The 19,171-nt window shown below is 51.9% G+C and overlaps 1 protein-coding gene across 4 annotated transcripts; it reads left to right on the forward strand.

The window, feature by feature from the left end:
* Positions 1 to 1,184: 1,184 nt before the first annotated feature.
* On the forward strand, positions 1,185 to 18,811 carry Endov (endonuclease V). Of its 4 annotated transcripts, none has more exons than XM_036197601.1 (9): positions 1,185 to 1,277; positions 1,598 to 1,778; positions 7,166 to 7,300; positions 7,466 to 7,505; positions 8,123 to 8,235; positions 10,518 to 10,586; positions 10,887 to 11,015; positions 13,855 to 13,928; positions 16,278 to 18,811. In XM_036197601.1, exons 1-9 carry the CDS (start codon positions 1,222 to 1,224, stop codon positions 16,468 to 16,470), a joined length of 990 nt encoding a protein of 329 aa, XP_036053494.1. In that variant the 5' UTR covers positions 1,185 to 1,221; the 3' UTR covers positions 16,471 to 18,811. The 4 variants fall into 4 exon arrangements, with proteins under 4 accessions (XP_036053494.1, XP_036053495.1, XP_036053496.1 ...); XM_036197602.1 differs by having other exon boundaries at positions 1,598 to 1,769; XM_036197603.1 differs by lacking the exon at positions 13,855 to 13,928.
* The last annotated feature ends 360 nt before the right edge of the window (positions 18,812 to 19,171 follow it).

A 19,171-nucleotide genomic window follows, 5' to 3' on the forward strand; every position in this document is an offset into this window, starting at 1 on the left:
AGAGGAGGTGCTTGAGGAGCTCCAAAGGCCAAGCCCTGCTCCCCAGAGTTCTCTAACTGAGCCATTCCCAGCTCCTCTAGGGGAGAGTGGCCAGGCCCTTCCCTACAGAAAAGCAAAAAGGCCAAGATTGGGCCACAAAATCCCACCAATCCCTGACCTTGTCCCAAGATCAGGTCACCCTGGAAAGCCCCACCTCCACCCCTAGAAATCCCGTATAAACCCGTGGAGCAGAGGCAGCTGCCCTCCTGGTTGTCCACTCCCAGTAAATCTCTTGTATGAGGTTTGTTGTGTGGTGTGACTTTGTGGTACTCCTTGGCTCCTGAAAGGCTAGGATAACTTTCCCTTCTGAGCTGTAACACAGAAGAAGGGGAGAGGGGGGAGGGGGGAGGGGGGAGGAGGAGAGGAGAGGGGGGAGGGGGGAGGGGGAGAGGAGAGGGGGGAGGGGAGGGGAGGGGAGGAGAGGGGAGAGGGGGAGAGGAGAGGGGAGGGGGGGAGGGGAGAGGGGGAGGGGAGAGGGGGGGGGGGGAGGCCTGAGCAGAGGTGTGACACTTGCACTGGGACCCACCCCCCCCCCCCCCCCCACCCCCACCCCGCAGGAGCAGTCGTTCCTCTCTGAGCTGTAACACTTATCTGCAAGTGTTTTATCTGTGTTTTCAAGACAGAGTTCCCTGTGTAGTCCTGGAGGTCTTTGAACTCACTATTACACCAGGCTGGCCTCGAACTCAAGGGATGCGCCTGCCTCTGCCTCCCTAGCGCTGGCATGAAAGGTGTGCGCCACCGCTGCCCGCCAGCCCCACAGTCACTGGTCTTTCGTTCTTTCAGACTGAGGTTTCCTCACTTCCATACAACTGAGGAAGACCGTATGCAGCAAAGGTGTCCCCTTTTCCTTTAGACTAAAGTTCAGAGAGAGGCTTTCTGCTCAGCAAGCTCCTGTCCAGACGCAATGTGGGGATGCACAGACCTGAACCTGGCCCCAGAGCCCCCGAACCTGCTGAGGAGGAACCGCGGCGCCAGGACCTTAGGGTGTGCGCGGAAAGCTCAGAGCCGGAGCGAGCTGCACCCCAGCAGCAGGGCAGCGGACCGACGTCCAGCACTGCTGTGATAGCGGCCCCTGGTGGCGTCGACAAGCAACAGCTGACGCGAGGAACCGTTCAACGAAGGCTAACAGCGCGGCACGGGGCGCACCGGAAGTGACGTTCCTAGAGGCGTCGGGCCCTCACCATGGCCCACAAGGCCGCGCAATGGCCGTCCGAGGAAACTCTGTTGCTCTGGAAACGGTAATGGGGTCGGGGCCCTGCAGTAGTCAAGGGGGCTGGCCTTCTCCAATGGCCTTCCGACCTCACAGCCTCCACGGCAGCTGTGAAACGGAACACCGGCGCTGCACCGCAGGCCTGGCCCGGGTCGCCGGAAGTTGCAGCCTGCCTTTGTGGGCGCGGCCCTAGTTCCCTGTCACATCAGATCACCGAGCGCTTTCCTTCTTCATTCTCCCTTGATGGGCAAAAAGGAGAGAGGGTTGGATGGGAGGGAGGGCGCCCCGAGGGTCGGGCTATCCCGAGCCGAGGGCCCTGAGCCCGTTTTGATGTTTGTGTCCTGTTAGGGAACAAGCCCGGCTGAAGGCGCGCATGGTGGACCGGGACACGGAGGCCTGGCAGCGGGACCCCACCTTCTCGGGCCTGCAGAGGGTCGGGGGCGTGGACGTGTCCTTCATAAATGGAGATAGTGATCGGGCCTGCGCTTCCCTGGTAGTGCTGAGCTACCCAGAGCTCGAGGTAACCTGGGTGAGACCCTGAGCCCGATGCTGTTCACTCATAGGCTAGGCACCCGGGCTAGACAGGGATCAGGGCCTGGGTACAATTTCGTAAAATTTTTCTTCTCTTCACCACCGCGCCCTATGTTTTAGATTTTTTTTTTTTTTCATTTTTGATGCTAAAGCTGACCCAGGATCTCTAACATGCTAAGGGATTGATACACTTCCACTTCATTTGTAGAATTTAATGTATAGATTTGAGTGTGTTTTTAAAAGGCAAAAGGCTAAGGAAATACTGTAACTGAAGAATCAATGGACAGAGGGTTGGTTGGGAATACTGTTCTTGCAGAGGATCCAGGTTCAGTTCCAGGTCCCACATCATCAGGCTGTCCCCAACTGTATTTAACTCCAGCTCCAGAAGATCTGAACTGACTTCTGGTTCCTGTGGGCGCCAGCATGCATCTGGTGTATATAAACTCCTACAAGCCCACACATATCTACACAAATACTAAATTAAAAGTATTTCTTGAGGGATCAACAGACAGTTATAAGTCTAGTTGTCTTGGGTTACTCACCTCAGTGGCCCACAGCACATACCACAGGTTGCCCAAACAGGAAGTCTCAGCCTTCCTAGGATGAAGAAGGTTCTTCTAGAGTAAGTACTGAGTGAACTGGGCTCTTGAGGAAGTTGCATCCAGCTAGGTGAGGACCACTCTAGGAGAGAAGGCATGCCTACAAAGAAAGGCCATCAGACCCCTATTGGAGGGATGTAAAATGCTGAAGAATAGTGTTCAGGAAAGACTGAGAACAATGGGCTAAGGTGAACCAATAGGGTCACACCAAGCAGGGAACAGGGCCTCGAAGTCCCACTAGCAAATATGAACTCTATTAGCCTTCATCCCACAAGACCAAAGTTGCTTTTCAGTGTCCTTTTTCAGTCTGTGTCTGATAGACAAGATGTGTCAGGCTAGGCAGCATGCAAACGAGATTTCTCATAGTTGTGAAAGCCGGAAGTTCAAGATCAGGGAGTAGAGCAAGACTGAGGTTATGGTAAGACTTCCAGATTCAGATAGGCCCTTCTCCATGTGTCCTCCCAATGCTCCCCACTTAATCCAGTCACCTTGTAGGTTAAAATTTAAAGACCATAGCAACCCTGAACCTCTCCTCTGTCATACTGAAATGAGCTTAGCCTGTCTCCCTCTCAGAGTGTAAATTCTGATACCAGGCGCCATGACTTGCCCTGGTATGTATAAGACACTCAGATCCTCTCTACGTAGATAATGTACTCGAGTTGAGCAGTCAGCCTGTGGCTCATCTACAGTCAGCGTCTCGGGAAGCCTTGGCTGTACCCCAGACTCAGCATTTCCCGTCACGACTCCTCCAAAAGCAGCAGATTCTTCCTGACTCTAGCTTTGTGTCTGCTCAGGTGGCCCCTTTAAGCTCCAGCTCAACCCCAATGCAGAGTGCCTACTGTACTTAGAGCTAGGTGTGTGGTGGGAAGGACTGGGGCTCATGTCTCTGTGGGTTCCTGGTTATTTGCTAAGATAGTGTAGGGGGTAACAGCAGAGACAGCAGCACAGGTAGTTCCTGTGGATACCCTGGGTCTACCGCTCCCCACCCTACCCCTTGGGCCTCTTTTTCTCTCTGACTGGTGAGAAAGATTGTCCTGGTTAGTTTTTATTGTCAGCCTGACACAATGTAGTGTCGCCTGGAAAGAGGGAGCTTCAATAGAAGAATTGCTCCAATCAGATTGACCTGTGGCCATGCCTGTGAGAGACTGTCTTGATTGATTATTGAGGTGGCAGGGCCCAGCCCACTGTGGGCAGCACTGTCTGCCCCTGGGCAGATGGGCCTGGACTGTATAAGAGCTAGCTGAGTGAGCGAGTAAGCAGCATTTCTCCACGATTTGCTTCAGTCCATGCTGGGGTTCTCACTCTGACTTCCCTCAGTGATGGACTGTGTGAGCTGAAATAATTTCTCCCCAAGTTGCTTCAGGCTGAGTTTTGTTTTGTTTTGTTTTGTTTTGTTTTTTTCAGAGCTGAGGACCGAACCCAGGGCCTTGTGCTTGCTAGGCAAGTGCTCTACCACTGAGCTAATCCCCAGCCCCGTGGGCTGAGTTTTTTATTACAGCAACAGAAAGGTGATGGTATTAATGCCAACTCTTAAAGTTGCATGGGAAGCAGCTGGCACAGAGTGCCATCTTCTAGCTCTCCTCAGTAGTTGGTTGTTTTTGCTCTTTGGCTCTTGGGAGGCCCAGCACTCTGCTCCCATATAAATCACACACAAAGGCTTATTATTAATTATAAATGCCTGACCTTAGCTTGGCTTGTTTGTTGCCAGCTTTTCTTAACTTTAAATTATCCCATCTAAGAGCTAGAGAGATGGCTCAGCGGTTAAAGGCACTGGCTGCTCACAAGCATCTGTAATGAGATCTGGTGCCCTCTTTTGGCCTACAGGCATACATGCAGGCAGAACTCTACATAATAAATAAATTTTTTCTTTTTTGGTTTTTCGTGACAGGGTTTCTCTGTGTAGTTTTGGTGTCTGTCCTGGATCTCACTCTGTAGATCAGGCTGACCTCGAACTCACAAAGATCCTCCTGTCTCTGCCTCCCAAGTGCTGGGATTAAAGGCATGTGCCACTACTGCCTGGCTAAATAAATACATTTAAAAATTATCCTGTCTACCTTTTGCCTCTGGGCTTTTTCCTTTTCTCGCTTCTGTGTATCTTTCTTTCTTGTTCTGTTGCTGGTTGTGTAGATGGGTGGCTGGCCCCTTGTGTCACCTCCTCTCCCTTCTTTCCTCCCAGATTTCTCCTATTTATCCTCTCTGCCTGCCGTCCCTGCCTGTCCTTCCTCCTGCCTAGCTTTTGACCATTCAGCTCTTTATTAGACCATCAGCTGTTTAGGCAGGCAAAGTAGCAGCTTCACAGCATTAAACAAATGCAACATAAAATAATCTAACACATCTTCACATTAAAACAAATGTCCCACCGCACAAACAAATGTAATACATCTTAAACTAATATTCTACAACACTCTCCCTCTGCAGACTTAAACACTCTGACTTGTGGCATTCCGCCCTGTTTAGTGTACATGCTGTCACAACATGTCTCAGCCATGTGGACCTCACCAGGCAGGGTTCCATCTTTTTCCCCTCCCTGAGGGTCATCAAGGGCTGTACGTGGTACGCCAGAGTTGTGTTGTAACCCTAGCCCTGAGCAGAGCACTTGTGTCAACATTCAGTTAGCATTTGTTTCTTGTAGTCTGAAGTCAGGAAAGAGCTTTGGAAGAAAGGTGCTTGACTGGCTCACCTGGGAGTGTTTAGAGATGGAGATTGCATAGGCAGGCTCCTAAAGGATGGAGATCCGTGGTTACATAGGCATATTAGTTACTTACCCATGACAAAAGCCACTTAAGGATTTATTTTGCTCATGGTTCCAGGATTCAGTCCACTGTGGCAGGGAAGGCATGGTGGCAGGCACATGAGGCTGCACTTAAGACACCATTGGCATTTTTCTTAATTATTTTTGATATTATGTTGGTATAATGTTACTTGTGTGTATATAATTTCAGGGTTGACCATTTGTTTAACCTAACTGCTGTGCCTTTCCCTGGGAGGGATTGCTGCTCCTGCCCTCAGCACTCCTCAGCTGCCTGTAGTTCCTTGTGCAGGGTTGAGGCCTCCTGAGCTTTCCCCTGTCCATGTGCGGGTCACTTAGGCAGCCATGATGGTGAGAATTCATGACTGCAGCTTTTGGTGTTTCTAGGAGACACAGTCTCACAGCAGACTCCTTATTCCTCTGCTCCTGCAGTCTTTCCAGCCCCTCTTCCACAGTGGTCCCAGAGCCTTAGGTGCAGGAGTGTGTTGCAGATGTGTCTGTCACTCGGGACTGGGATCTGCAGCATTGCTGCATTTGGACCAGATGCGCTTTTCTGTAGTGGAATCTGTTGCTGTCAAGTCAGATTCTGAGTGAACACCCCATTTGGAGTCATGACAGCCTTGAGAAGTTTCTTCCTGAGTCATTGGTGAAAAGATTAGGAGTCCAAGCCCCAGCACCCAGCGGCCTGTTCTTTAGGGTGCACTTAGGTACAGATCCAGTCTCAGGAGTCCATGCGTATTGTGATCTGGAAGTCTGTAGTCTTTTTGCTACAGAAGACCTAAGAGAGGTAGCTTATGACAAGAAATATGTGGAGTCTGCTTAAAGAATAAGGAATGTATTAGGGGATTAAAAACTCACTACAGGGTTGGGGATTTAGCTTAGTGGTAGAGTGCTTGCCTAGCAAGCACAAGGCCCTGGGTTCGATCCTCAGCTCAAAAACAAACAAACAAACAAACAAACAAAAAAACCCCAAAAACTCACTACAGCCAGGCAGTGGTGCACACCTTTAATCCCAGCACTCGGGAGGCAGAGCCAGGTGGATCTCTGGGTTTGAGGCCAGCCTAGTCCACAGAGTAAGATCTAGGGCAGAAACCAAAACTACACAGAGAAACCCTGGCTCACTGCAACACAGGAGATTTAACATAGGGTCCTGGAAAGCTGAGCTGTGGTCCACAGTTTTTCTGCCTGGTCCATCTCAGCATCCCAAACCACAAGGCAGCGAGAGAGAGTACCACATATGTGCATCTTAGTTCTTAAAGGTCACAAGAGGCCACACCTCTTCAGGGTCATAGGCAGGTGGAGCAGTTACCTGCCTATCTCTAGGGGTGGTGCTTCAAGGTCATAGCCAGAACAGCTGCCCTTTACAGAGCTCTCTGGGGTGTCCCCAGTTCCTCTTGAAAGCCATCTGGTCCCCTGCTTCCTCACAGAATGCACAAGGCCTACTGTCCTGAGTGTCATACCGTGACATATTAGGTTCAGCCTCGGAGTTTGTCTTCCTGAGTTCCCCCATTCTCTGGGGCTCTGTTTTTGCAGCTTACTAGGCATTCCTGTCCTAACTGCCTGGCCTTACCCCCATGGCCCTTCTGAGGTGCACATAGTACGGCCCAGGTTCACAGCATGCTCTCCCAGGGGCTTCTACTCTGAGCCGCCAGCATCCGTGCAGGTGGTCAGCTCACATTGACAAGGAATGAGCCAGGAGTATGAGGGGCAGATAGGCCTGAGGCTAGCCATCACCTCAGCCAAGCTCCTGAAAGAGATGAGATTCAGGGGTGATGTTGTTCCTTACACACTAGACCCTAAGGGTACTCCTGTGTATACCAGGTCTTGGGGGCTCCTCATCCATACCTGGTCTCAAACAAGTACCTGTAAAATGAAATTTCAGTTGGCTCAGTTGCAGGCGAATCATTTTGTTCTGGTCTCATCCTGGCCACAGGTGAGGCTCACTGACATAAGAGCCATGGGTGGGAGGCAGAGGAAGGAAGTGGAACAGGTGGTTGCAGCCAGTGGCTAACCTGTACCTGTGGGCCTTGCTGTCAGGTGGTGTATGAGGACAGCCACATGGTTCGCCTGAAGGCCCCCTATGTGTCAGGCTTCCTGGCCTTCCGAGAGGTACCCTTCCTGGTGGAGTTGGTACAGCGGCTGCAGGAGAAGGAACCAGGCTTCATGCCCCAGGTAGGTGCCTCCTAAGATCAGAACTCCCCTGCTTGTACTTGGGTGGAGGGGTCCCCTAGGCCACTGCCACCTGTAGAAGGAGGGAATGAGAGCCATCTGGAACCATCTCCCCTTCTTGCTGTCCCAGGAACATCCCAGCTGACTGACTTCCCTGTGGCTCTGTAGGTCCTTCTTGTGGATGGAAACGGGGTGCTTCACCAACGAGGTAATCCTCCTAACAGAGGGTCAGAGCGGGTGCTGCGGGAGAGTAACTGCTTTGCACCCAGAAGAGCCCCTACTGTCACCCCTCTTTCTGCCCACCCACTTGTCTTCCCCAGTGCCCACACCAGCCCTGAGCTACCAGTCAGCCTTTGTGTCTGCCCTTGCCAGGGCACTGTGGCCAGAAGAAGGGTACAATGGCACTCCCAAGTGGGGCGGGAGTGATAGGGGTCTGGCTAGAAACCATGGGCCCAGAGCCAAAGGGTAATCTGGACAGCAGTTCTGGGCCAGCCGACCACTCCTTGAGTGTATATCCCCAGCATTGCAGTTCAGGCCACCAGACAAGGCCCAGACCACGGGAGACAGGTGCAGAGCCCTGAGGACAGCAACAGATGGAAGAGGGTGAAGGGTTCTGAGGATGTGCCATAGTCTACCCATCCTGTCAGAGGAAGGAGGCTTCCTACACCCCATCCTTAACACCTGTGAGCTCAGGACAGAGGGCCTTGTTCATAGTCCAGTCAGCTTCGCTCCCACTCGAGAGGCTGTGTATCTATGGATAAGAGATTCTGGGTGGCTCCCTATCCCATCCCTACCACCCATCTTACTCCCCTTGCTCCCTTGCAGGCTTTGGGGTGGCCTGCCACCTTGGTGTCCTTACAGATGTGCCCTGCATTGGGGTAGCCAAGAAGCTCCTGCAGGTGGATGGGCTGGAGAACAATCCCCTGCACAAGCAGAAGGTGAGGAGGGCCTTGGGCTCCCTGTTACTCAAGCAGTGTGTACTTGTTATCCCTGGGGGTGGGGCCAATGGCTTGGCCACCTCTTGGGGGCACCTCAGATCTAGCCTGGCCCGCTAGCACAGTCCTTACATCCCGGTTTCTCATCCAGGAGAAGATCCGCTTTTCCCTGGGTGCCTCCTTCTGTGTGCCTCTGGGCAGCTCACCGCCCTCGGAAGCTCGCTGGGCACCTCCCACCGTGTTTGCCAACCCCTTCCCTGCCTCTGCCATTGCAGCCCTCATGTAGGGCTGTGCCCTCCAGTTCCTGGGGACAGGCTTTCCAGGTTTCCTACCTCACCCTGGCCACCTTCTCCCCTCCCAGGTGTTCACACTACCCTGCAGTCTCAGCTTACAGTAGTGCCTGACTCTGGCCCATTTTCCTTCCCAGAACTGGCAATGTAGATGTGCCCTCCTCATCCAGAGGAAGCCATGTGACATCATGTTTATCCCACTGGGCAGGTTCCAAGAGCAGAGACCTGGCCATCTCTTTCCTAGCTCTCAGGAGCCTGTGCAGAGAGTGACTTATTAACAGCTGTTGAGCTGGTGGAGTGGGGAAAGCCCAGGTCTTACTCATGGCAACCTGATCACTGGATGTGCTGATCCTTCCCCAGCTGAACGAAAGCATTCAAGAGGTGGTAGCTTTGGCCTGAACATGCACTGCTGTGCCTTCCATCTGCCTTTGGGGGCCTTGGCAAACCACAACCCCTTCTCTAAGCCCCAGTTACCAGGGTAGATGGAGCCTCATGTCATGACCTCAGCACAATTGACAACATACTCAGTGCCACCTCTGAGGTGTAGCCTTGCTGCTCCTAGACAGAAGGAGGCCCTCTTCTCACTGAAGTTTGCTGGGCTGGAGAGATGGCTCAACAGTTAAAAATATGTACAGCTCAGGCCAGGCAGTGGTGGCACACGCCTTTAATCTCAGTACCCAGGAGGCAGAAGCAGGTGGATCTCTGTGAGTTCAAGGCCAGCCTGGTCTACAGAGTGAGTTCCAGGACAGCCAGAGCTGTTACACAGAGAAACCTTGTCTCGATAAAACAAAACAAAACAAAATGTACTGCTCTTGCAGAGGATCCAGGTTGGGTTCCCAGCACCTGTGTTAGCTGACAAGCTCATGTAACTCCAGCTCCAGGCAGTCTAATGCCTCTGGCCTCTGTGGGAATGTGCACTCACATGCACACACCCCACCCAGACATACACATATATGCATAAGTCTAAAAAATAATCTTTTAAAGAATGATGCTTGCCTTCAGCCATTTCAGAAGGGACAGTGGTTGGGGGGTGGCTCAGGTAGTAAAGTGCTTGAACACAGACTTGAGTGTGGTTCCCGTTACCTGTGTGAAAAGTGCTGGGCCTGGTGGCCCCTGCTTGTTATCCCAGCACCAGAAAGGCAGAGATTGGGGGCTCCTTGGTGAGACTCCTTTTCAAAGAAGGTGAATGATGTTCTGAGGATGACATACTAGAGCCTACCTGCACTTTTATTTGGTATTTGGTTGGTTGGTTGGTTGGTTTTGGTTTTTCAAGACAAGCTTTCTCTGTGTGTCCCTGACTGTACTTAAACTTGCTTTGTGACTAGGGTGGTCTTGAACTCACAGAGATCTGCCCGACTCTGCCTCCCTGTGACACTCCCCCCGCCCAGTGCTGGGATTAAAAACTTGTGCCGCCGGGCAGTCGTGGCACACCTGTAATCCCAGCACTCGGGAGGCAGAGGCAGGTGGATCTCTGTGAGTTCGAGGCCAGCCTGGACTACAGAGCTAGTCCAGGACAGGCTCCAAAGCTACAGAGAAACCCTGTCTCGAAAAACCAAAAAGAAAGAAAGAAAGAAAGAGAGAGAGAGAGAGAGAGAGAGAGAGAGAGAGAGAGAGAGAGAAAGAAAAGAAAAGAAAAGAAAAGAAAAGAAAAGAAAAGAAAAGAAAGAGAAGCTTGTGCCACCACTACCTGGCTGGTTTTTGTTTTTTGGTTTTTTTTTTTGTTGTTGTTGTTTTTTTTTTTTTTTTGAGACAGGGTTTCTTTGTGTAGCTTTGCACCTTTCCTGGATCTTAAAGGCGTGTACCACCACCGCCCTGCCCTGTTCATTTGTTTTTGAGAAAAGGTCTCACTAGGTAGCTGAGTCTGGCCTCAAACTCACAGAGATCTGCCCTTCTGCCTTTCTGGTGCTGAAATTAAAGGTGTGCACTAACATGCTTGCTCTACATATTTTTAAAAGGGGATTTTTATAGTTGTTTTTTTTTTTCTCTGTTTTCCAGATTGTGCTCCTTCAGGCTGGGGGAGACACGTTTCCTCTGATGGGCAACTCTGGGATGGTCCTGGGAATGGTGAGTGGCCCAAAGGCTGTGCCCTGTCCAGACTTGGGGTCCTCTAGACTATGCCACAAGACAGCTCCTGCACACATGCACTTGTGCAGACCGGACCCTGTCCTCTTCATACTCTGCCACCAACCAGCCTATGCTGTGTTACGTCCTCCTCTGGCCACACTTCCCATGTGCCACCTGGAGATGCCTGTACCCTGTGAACTCCTTCCTGCCACCCAGGACATCCTCAGAGCCTTAGCCCTGAGACTGGTCCTACTTCACAGGAACATACCCCAGCCATGCTTGACCTCCCTTCACCCACAGGCCCTGAAGAGCCATGACCACAGCACCAACCCCCTCTATATCTCTGTGGGCCACAGAATAAGCCTGGAGGTCGCTGTGCGCCTGACCCACCACTGCTGTAGGTTCCGGATCCCAGAGCCTATACGCCAGGTATGGGGCCTGGGAATGGGAGCTTGACACTGCTACCCAGTCACCTGGGGGTGGGTGTCTGCAGGGATCTGAGGACAGGTCCCCAGGCTCCTGCCTCGAGAGCCTGGTGGAGCTCACTGGGCACTGAAGGCAGGAGTGCAGAGCAGAGGTTGATTCCCTGGGAAAGTCTTACCACTGTGCCTGCTTCTGCCTTGCTAAGCCTCCTGCCCCTACACCAGCAGTGCAGGCAGAGAGCACCTTGTCTTCCAAAGCCATCACATCTTGGGCAGGACCAGTGGAAGCAGCCCTTAGCCAGAGGCTCTCACAGCATCCTTCTACGGCTACATCGAGGAGGCTTGTGCTGGTGCCAAGGACGCCAGTTAGGATGGACCCCAGGGCATGGCTCTGCCAGGAACCTGTCACCCATGCTGCTCTTCAGGGCCCCAGAGACTCAGCACACTGATTAGCCAGTCATCTTAACCTGTAGGAAAGCAGCATGCAGCTGAGATCCCAACACGAACAGGTCACTTTTCTGTATCACCTGTCACATGCTGGTGCCTGTCCAGCAGTGGCCCCTAGGTTGAAGATCCAGCAAAAGTTCAATCCGTTTTCTCTTCTTTCTTTCTTTTCTTTTCTTTTCTTTTCTTTTCTTTTCTTTTCTTCCCTTTCTTTCTGGGTTTTGTTGTTGTTGTTGTTTTGTGTTTTGTTGTTGTTGTTGTTGTTTTTTCGAGACAAGGTTTCTCCGTGTAGTTTTGGTGCCTGTCCTAGACCTCGCTCTGTAGACCAGGCTGGCCTCGAATTCACAGAGATCTGCCTGGCTCTGCCTCCCAAGTATGTGCCACTACTGCCCGGCTTGTTTGTTTTTCAAAACAGGGTATCTCTGTGTAGCCCTGGCTATCCTGGAAAATCTACCCGCCTCTGCCTTCTATTTTCTGGGATTAAAGGTGTACTCCACCACCGCCCGGCTAGAAAAGCCACTTTTTAGAGGAGGTTAGGAGGAAAGGCACTAGCAAAAGCCCCAAGTTGGGAGGGATTTGATATATTCAAGCAACTCAGCCAGAGTGGGGAGGCAGGAAGCCTCAGGTTCTAGGCCTTACCAGCAAGGGACTTCGAGCGGCTGCAGTCTGTGTCACCTGTGGGACAGTTTTTTGGGCCACAACTCTGCACATTCAGGAGGCTGTGAGGTCTTTGGGAAGTGTGAAGGAGGCCATGCATTGGAGTGGCTGCAGGCCGGACTCTGGCTCTGCCCTAAGGGAGAGCAGCAGAGCTGCAGATGCACAGGATAGCCTCCAGATGGCAGCAGCAGGCTGTGCCTCCTGTGGTGCTCAGCCCTACTCCTGGAAAGGCTGCCCCGGGTGGCCTCTAAGAAGGAGTGAGCTGTTGGCATCCCCCTGGGAGAGCCCTCTTCAACCTAGCTCACCCCAGCCTTCCCTCATCTAGGGTGTTACCTTGGTTACAGGTGCAGTGGTCTCTCAGACCTGTGAGCCATGTCCCTAGCCCCAGGAGGCCTTTCCCCTTCCATCTTGTCAAATGAGAGAAGCCACTGACACCCTCCCTTAAGACATGCAGCCCTATGCTCCACAGTCCCAGACCTGCTATGTAGGCCTCAGCTCTTTGGGCCGTGGTTCTTCCCAGAGTTACAGTAGTTTCTGTTCTAACAGGTGAGGGGAGCTGCAAAGCACCTTGAATACTGGAAGCCAGAGCATGTCTAGCATAGGAGAGCCTGCCCAATCCTGGGCACACACAGAGCAAGCACATGCCTACCCTGGGAGTCCAGCCTGGCAGGGAGGAAGGGAATAAGGCTTGGCCCTGCCCAAAAGAACTGGCTGGAGCTCTTGGCTTCTCTTCTTTCCACTGGCCTCTCAGCAGAGCACCTTCCCAGCATTTCTACCTCCCCAAAGTTCTCCAAGAAGCGGTCAGTGCCTGTCTCTAGGGTCTTCCTTCCCTCTTCTCTGGTCCATACCCAGACTCTGCTATACTGGGTCCAGGCTCTGCCCATCAAGACACCCCACTGCCCACAGCCTACTTTCCTTAGTGGAAGAGGTGTTTGTCTTCAGGATTAGCTGTTGCTATCTGTGGGTCATGTGGTCCCAAAGCTAAGCTAAACCCATCTGAGCTGGGATCAGGGGATTCCTGAGGCCAGACCCTTACAAGTGATGGGAAGTATATTCAGGTCTGAGTCCCACTCTATGTCCATACCTGTGGCTCACAAGCCCTTTTTTATTATGGTAACTTGTCAGACTTTCTGGAGATGGCAAATGCTGTTCGATTCTTAGATGGTCTTTTAATAAAAATACAGAGCCAGTTATTAAGGTGAAAGCTGAAAGATCAGAGAAGTAGAACAGCCAGTCACTAGTTCTTACCTCTATGAAATCCTCAGCCTAAAGAGAGTGAGCTCCTGTTTCCTCACGCCTTATATGCCTTTCTCTGCCCTGCCATCTTACTTCCTGAGAGTAAAGGCGTGTGTGCTTCCCGAGCAAAGGCATGAGATGTCTAGTGCTGGGATTGAGGGTGTGTGCCACCACTACCTGACCTCTGTGTCTAATCTAGTAGCTGTCTCTGTCCTCTGATCCTCAGGCACATTTATTAGGGTACACAATATCTCACCACAGGCAGGTGTCACAGCTGACACTCATCAGAGGGACAGACAGAGGGACAGACACCTGGGCTGTGAGTCAGAGAACCAGGAGCTCTGGACTGAGCTTTCACTGGTTTCTATCAGCTACACACCGGTGGGGCTGATGTCCCCAAAGATGATGGGCATGTGTGGGCTGTCTCCGGAAGGGAATGAAGTGCTTCCCAATGGCTAGGGATAGGGACACATGCCTAGGGCCTGGCCACAGCTGTGTGTGTCTTTTAGGCTGACATCCGCTCCCGAGACTACATCCGAAGGACTCTAGGACACCCTGTGTCTCCTGCACACAGGCAGGAGAGGTGAGTGTGGGAAGGATGTCCTCAGTGGCTGTGTGTGAGCCCAGCCTGTCCGTGATGCAGGATTGTAGTCACAGTGTAAGACCAGGCCTGGCAGGGGACATGGGAAGAAGTCCCTTGGAGGAGAATAGACTTCAAAACCAGTGGGAACCTTCAAGAAACCCCACTCCTGTGGCTCAGCTGGCCCAAGGCCCACCTCCAAACATGGCTCCTGTCTTAGTTAGGGTTTCTATTACTGTGAGGAAACACCATGCCAAAAGCAAGTTGGAGAGGAAAGGGTTTATTTGGCTCACACTTCTATATCACTGTTCATCATTGGAGGAAGTCAGGGCAGGAACTCAAACAGGGCAGGAACCTGCTCCAGTTGATGGGGTACCGCTTACTGACTTGCTCAGGGCTTGCTCAGCCTGCTCTCTTACAGAACCCAGGACCACCAGCCAGAGTGGGCTGGGCCCTCCGCCATCCATCACTAATTAAGGAAATGTCCTACAGCCGGATTTCATGGGAGCGTTTTCTCAGTTGAGGGTCCCACCTTTCAGATAACTCTAGTCTGTGTCAAGTTGACGTAAAATTATTCAGGACAGGGGTTGGGGATTTAGCTCAGTGGTAGAGTGCATGCCTAGCAAGTGCAAGGCCCTGGGTTTGATCCTCAGCTCCACATACACACACAAAAAAACCGAAACTATTCAGGACAGCTGCCTAGCCTTTTCTGGTCCACTTCACCCATTCAGGGATCCAGATCCAGGCCAGGTCTCCCCAGAAAGGTTATGGTCGTTAGAGTCAGAGATGGTTCTGTTCTTTACCACATCCCCCTCACATGGCTGTCTCATCACAGAAGTTCTTGTCCTTCAAGCTTTGAAATACAGTGAGAATGTTGTTAGCTGGCAGTATCCTCTGGGAACAGGGCTGTCATGAATCTTTACACAAACTGGTATTACTAGAACAGGCCTCAGGGAAGCCTTGTCAAGAAACAGGTACTGTGATCCCATTTCATGGGTGGGAAAACTGAGGCACAAGGCATCAGCAATAGAACATAGTGTACCTGACAGCTTCAATTTTGGTCCCTGCCTCCGGTGCTCCTCACTACCCAGGTGATGACAACAGCCCTGTCTTGAGTGGTACTTGCTCATTCCCCTGGTAGCTGGTGGCTGTTCCTAAGCTCATTAAGCTATTTGAGAACTGAGGGAATGGGCAGCTGGGCCCTACCCCCAGCTTCGAAGTTGTGCTTGGTCAGCCTGAGGGCAGAGTGGACCTGTTCAGTTGACGACTGTCTGCCTGTCCCTCTAGACTGGACCCTTCATCAGGCCTTCCAGAGACCCCTGGAAAGCAAGGGGACTTCTGACACACCTGGATTTTTTTATTATTTTTTTTTTAATGCCAAATGCTGTTTATTGAAGGAGGGAGGAGGCCTTAAATACAGGCTTACAGCACAATGGGAGAACCCCAGAGGGCAGAAGTTCGCTACCGATGTTTTACAATCTTGCATCTAAGCTGTTAATGCCCAGTATGCAGGATACACAGACAAGGAACTTCCCTTAAGCATTCAGGAGGGCGGAACCCGGCAGGGAATTAGCATAGAGAGGATATCAAGGTCAAGGTCAGCAAGCAAGGCAACAGTTACCCAAAATGGGGGCCAGGAACCTACAGGTACCCCCCTTTTACTAAAAAATGAGCTTCTGACTTAGGTTGCATGGGACATCATCAGGTCACCTTACCCATAATGGAGACACCTGTCCAGGCCACACAGGCATTCTGTCTTAGGTTGGTGAGCACCCCCCAGTCATTACACATCTCTGAATACTCATGATCATACAGGCTCAACCGTGTGTGAGCTGCAGAGTTAACTGCTACCAAAGATCTCAAAGTGGCACTGGGCTTGCAATCTGTGTGTGTGTGACACAGAAAAGACCAACAGAAGTCCTAACCCACCCATAGCCAGTAGGCTAGAGGCAGCTGAGCCATTCCCTTCCTTAACGAGCTTTATTGCAAATTGGAGTCCTTGTAAGATGGTATCCCAAAAGCAAATGGAACTTGAGTTTATAAATTTATAATTTTCAAAGCCAATCGAAATGTATATAACTATTGAATTAAATTTATCATGCCCAATAGAATGAAAGATTAGTTAACTATGGTAGCTACTTTTGCTGCCAGGTTCTCCTGTGCTAGCTGTAGTAACCAATCATGAAATGACAATCCCATAAACAGTAGTAGTGGTGGTCGTCACTGTTATAACAGCAACAACGGCAGCAGTGATGTCAAATTCTCTTCTGGAGCATGTGGGCATCCACTGGCATGGATACAACTCCAACACACATGGATTTTTATGTTACCTCTTTCTGGTGTCATTACCAGGAGCCAGAAGGAGCAGAGGCCAAAAGTATACCCCAAAGATGGCCCAGGAGCACCTGCAGATCAAGGCAGGCTCCCCAAGGACTATGGCAGAGACTCCAGCACAGACCTGAAAGACCCCCAGCCAGGCTTCCAGGAGCAGCAGAAGGACCAGCAGTTGGAGAGAACTGAGCATCATGAAGACTCAGACCTCTGACCTCCTCCTCCAACCTGGGTACAGTCACCACCCTGAGAAGATAATCTCTAGGAACTATGGGAACCTCACCCACAGCCACAGGTAGAGCACCAGGTCCCACAGGCAACAGTGACCAAAACCCCAGCAACAGGCATAGTCTAGGTTGCGCTGATGGCTACTCAGCCTCCTCAATCACTGGCTGGTCAATGTCGTCACCATGCCCCAGCAGGACCACATTTCAGACCAGGAAACTCACACAAGCACCCAGAGTACACAAGGGCTTCAGGCTTCAGGTACCCAGAGGCCCTGAGGTTGGCAGCCTGCGCCAGCACCTGCAGCTCTTGGAACACGGATCTGATTCTGGCTTCACTCCTCTATTCTCAGGGGTCACTGTCACATCACTATCCTGGCCACAGACTGTCCTTCAGTGAGCATAGCCAGGCTGCAGTCCCCAAGGTGCCTGTGCTTAAGCCTACCTACTGCTGAGCTTGAGAGACCCGCAGTGGGAAAGCCTCAGCCTAGAGCAGGCTCCAGAGTGGGCGTTGGGGAGTCAGCTCCACAGCGTGTGCCAGATGGGAAGCCAGTTGAGGCCCATGGTGAGAAAGCCTCAGGCTTGGCTCCTCACTTCTCTTCCTGCCGCCTTCTCACCAGAGGGAGCGTCAGAATTCCATCCCACCAAGAAAGCAGGTCTGCTCTAGGCCAGTGGCTTCTCCTCTGGGTGGGCTTAAAGTGGTTGCTGAGGTGGGCCACAGAGGTGGCTCACCAGCAGCATGGTTCCAGTACCCTGTCCTCCCGTACATACACACATCCTCTAGATTCACCAGAGTGGCAGCTGAGCTGGGACACAGAGTGGCCTATCTATAACATGTCCCCTGCCTGCACCCTAATCCCCCAGCTCCCTGGAGGAGAGGCAACAGATAGTGGGTGAAGCTAGCTGCCAAACCTGTGGACACCCGTGGGGGGATCAGGATGGACCGAGGGTCAGTGATAAGGGAGGGACATCGGGGACGGCTCTCCTGTGATGATATCCAGTCCCATTTAGATCCAGCGGGGCTGCCCAGTCTCCCTCCTAAGCCAGTCTGTAGTGACTGTCAAGACCCCTGGGGGTGGGTCTGCTGCTGCAGTCTTTGATGGAACTGGCAGCTGGTTCCCACTCCCTGGGATTTCAGTTTGGGGCATTAGGGAAAATATACATGCGGTCCTGTCACCCAGTAAGTTCCCAGTAAATGAGGTATGAGGCAGAGGGAGGCAACCTCCCCACCGCACACCTGATGTAAGAGCTCCAGGGACACCCATGGTATCAGGACAGGAAGGGAATCCCTGTGGTGCCCACATCTCTCACCTCCCATGGTGGGGTGTGGGAAGGGAAGTGTATGCTTGACCAGGAAACCCCACCCCAGCTTTGGCCTCACTCCACCTACTTGCTGAGTCAGAGTTCCAGGCTAGTACCTTGATTTAACAGAGTACTCCAGACTAGCAGGTCTCCAAGAGGTACAGCCCCCACTGCCCCTCCATTCACTCACAAACATTCTACACATACACACATGCACACACACACCCGCACATATACACACAGACATACACATGCACACGCACACATTCCCTGACATTCCTGTGGAAGCCAAGAGCTGGAGAGCCTTCTTAACTTCTTCCAGATTCCCCTCTTCGAGCCCTGTCAAGAAAGAGTTGGGGGAAGAAGCAAAAGGTTGAGGCTGAACTGCAATGACCAGAATCCTCATGCAGAGCTCAGATGTTCAAGTGGGGAACAAGGCCTGTCCAGCCACCCATGCTGCTGGAAGGTGCCACAGGAGGTGGGGGAGGACTTCACATGAGGCCCAGCACACAGCATCCTTGAGTGAAGAAAAGCTGTTAGTTTAGAGAACAGCTAAAAGCTGTTAGTTGGAGTAGGGCTCTAGAGGCCAGGACCATCAGTCGTTAAGGTCAGCTTTACAGATGAGGAGAAAACAGCTTACAGTCCCCATCCACATCTCACTTGAACGGGCAGTTCCTCCCGCTCCTGTGAGCCTCCAGAGTGGCTGGGGCCCAGCCTGGCCATCTCTGTTTCATCTGTTGCACTCCAACAGGAGACCTGCCCCAGGACACACACAAGTCATACCCCATCACACTGACACCACTCAGCGTGCTACCTTCCAACACTCAGACCCTCTTCTCAGCAAGTCATGGTCATGGTAGCTGTGTCCCCAGGGAGGTGGCTCTCCAGGATGCCAGTACAGCCGAAGTTGCCAGGAATCCGCCCATTTCCCACACAGTAAGGTGCAGGCCAGAGCCTGAAGGGGGGCTTGTAGACAACTTCTATGTGATTTTTTTTCTGAGAGAAAATCCTTTCAGTTGGGGATTTAGCTCAGTGGTAGAGCAAGCCAGCGCAAGGCCCTGGGTTCAATCCTCAGCTAAAAAATAAATAAATAAAAATAAATAAAAAAATACTTTCAGTCATTAAAGTACAACTTGTCAGCCTTTTAGGATATTCACAATCCAGTTTTGCACAGTGGTATGTGTGGGCCCAGCTACGGGGAGCTTGAGACCAGCAGCTCACCAGCTTGACAACACAGGCCAAAGGCATTGTCACAGACAAAAGGAAGATGCATCATCTTGTGCAGCCAGTACCTTGTATGCCTCAAAGCCTTCACTGTTCAGATGGAGCCTTATACTGTGGTTAGCCTCCAGTTCCCCATAAGAATCGCCATCCCACTTTGTGTGTATG

Source organism: Onychomys torridus, chromosome 8 (genome assembly GCF_903995425.1).
Source record: "Onychomys torridus chromosome 8, mOncTor1.1, whole genome shotgun sequence".
Taxonomy (NCBI): Eukaryota; Metazoa; Chordata; class Mammalia; order Rodentia; family Cricetidae; genus Onychomys; species Onychomys torridus.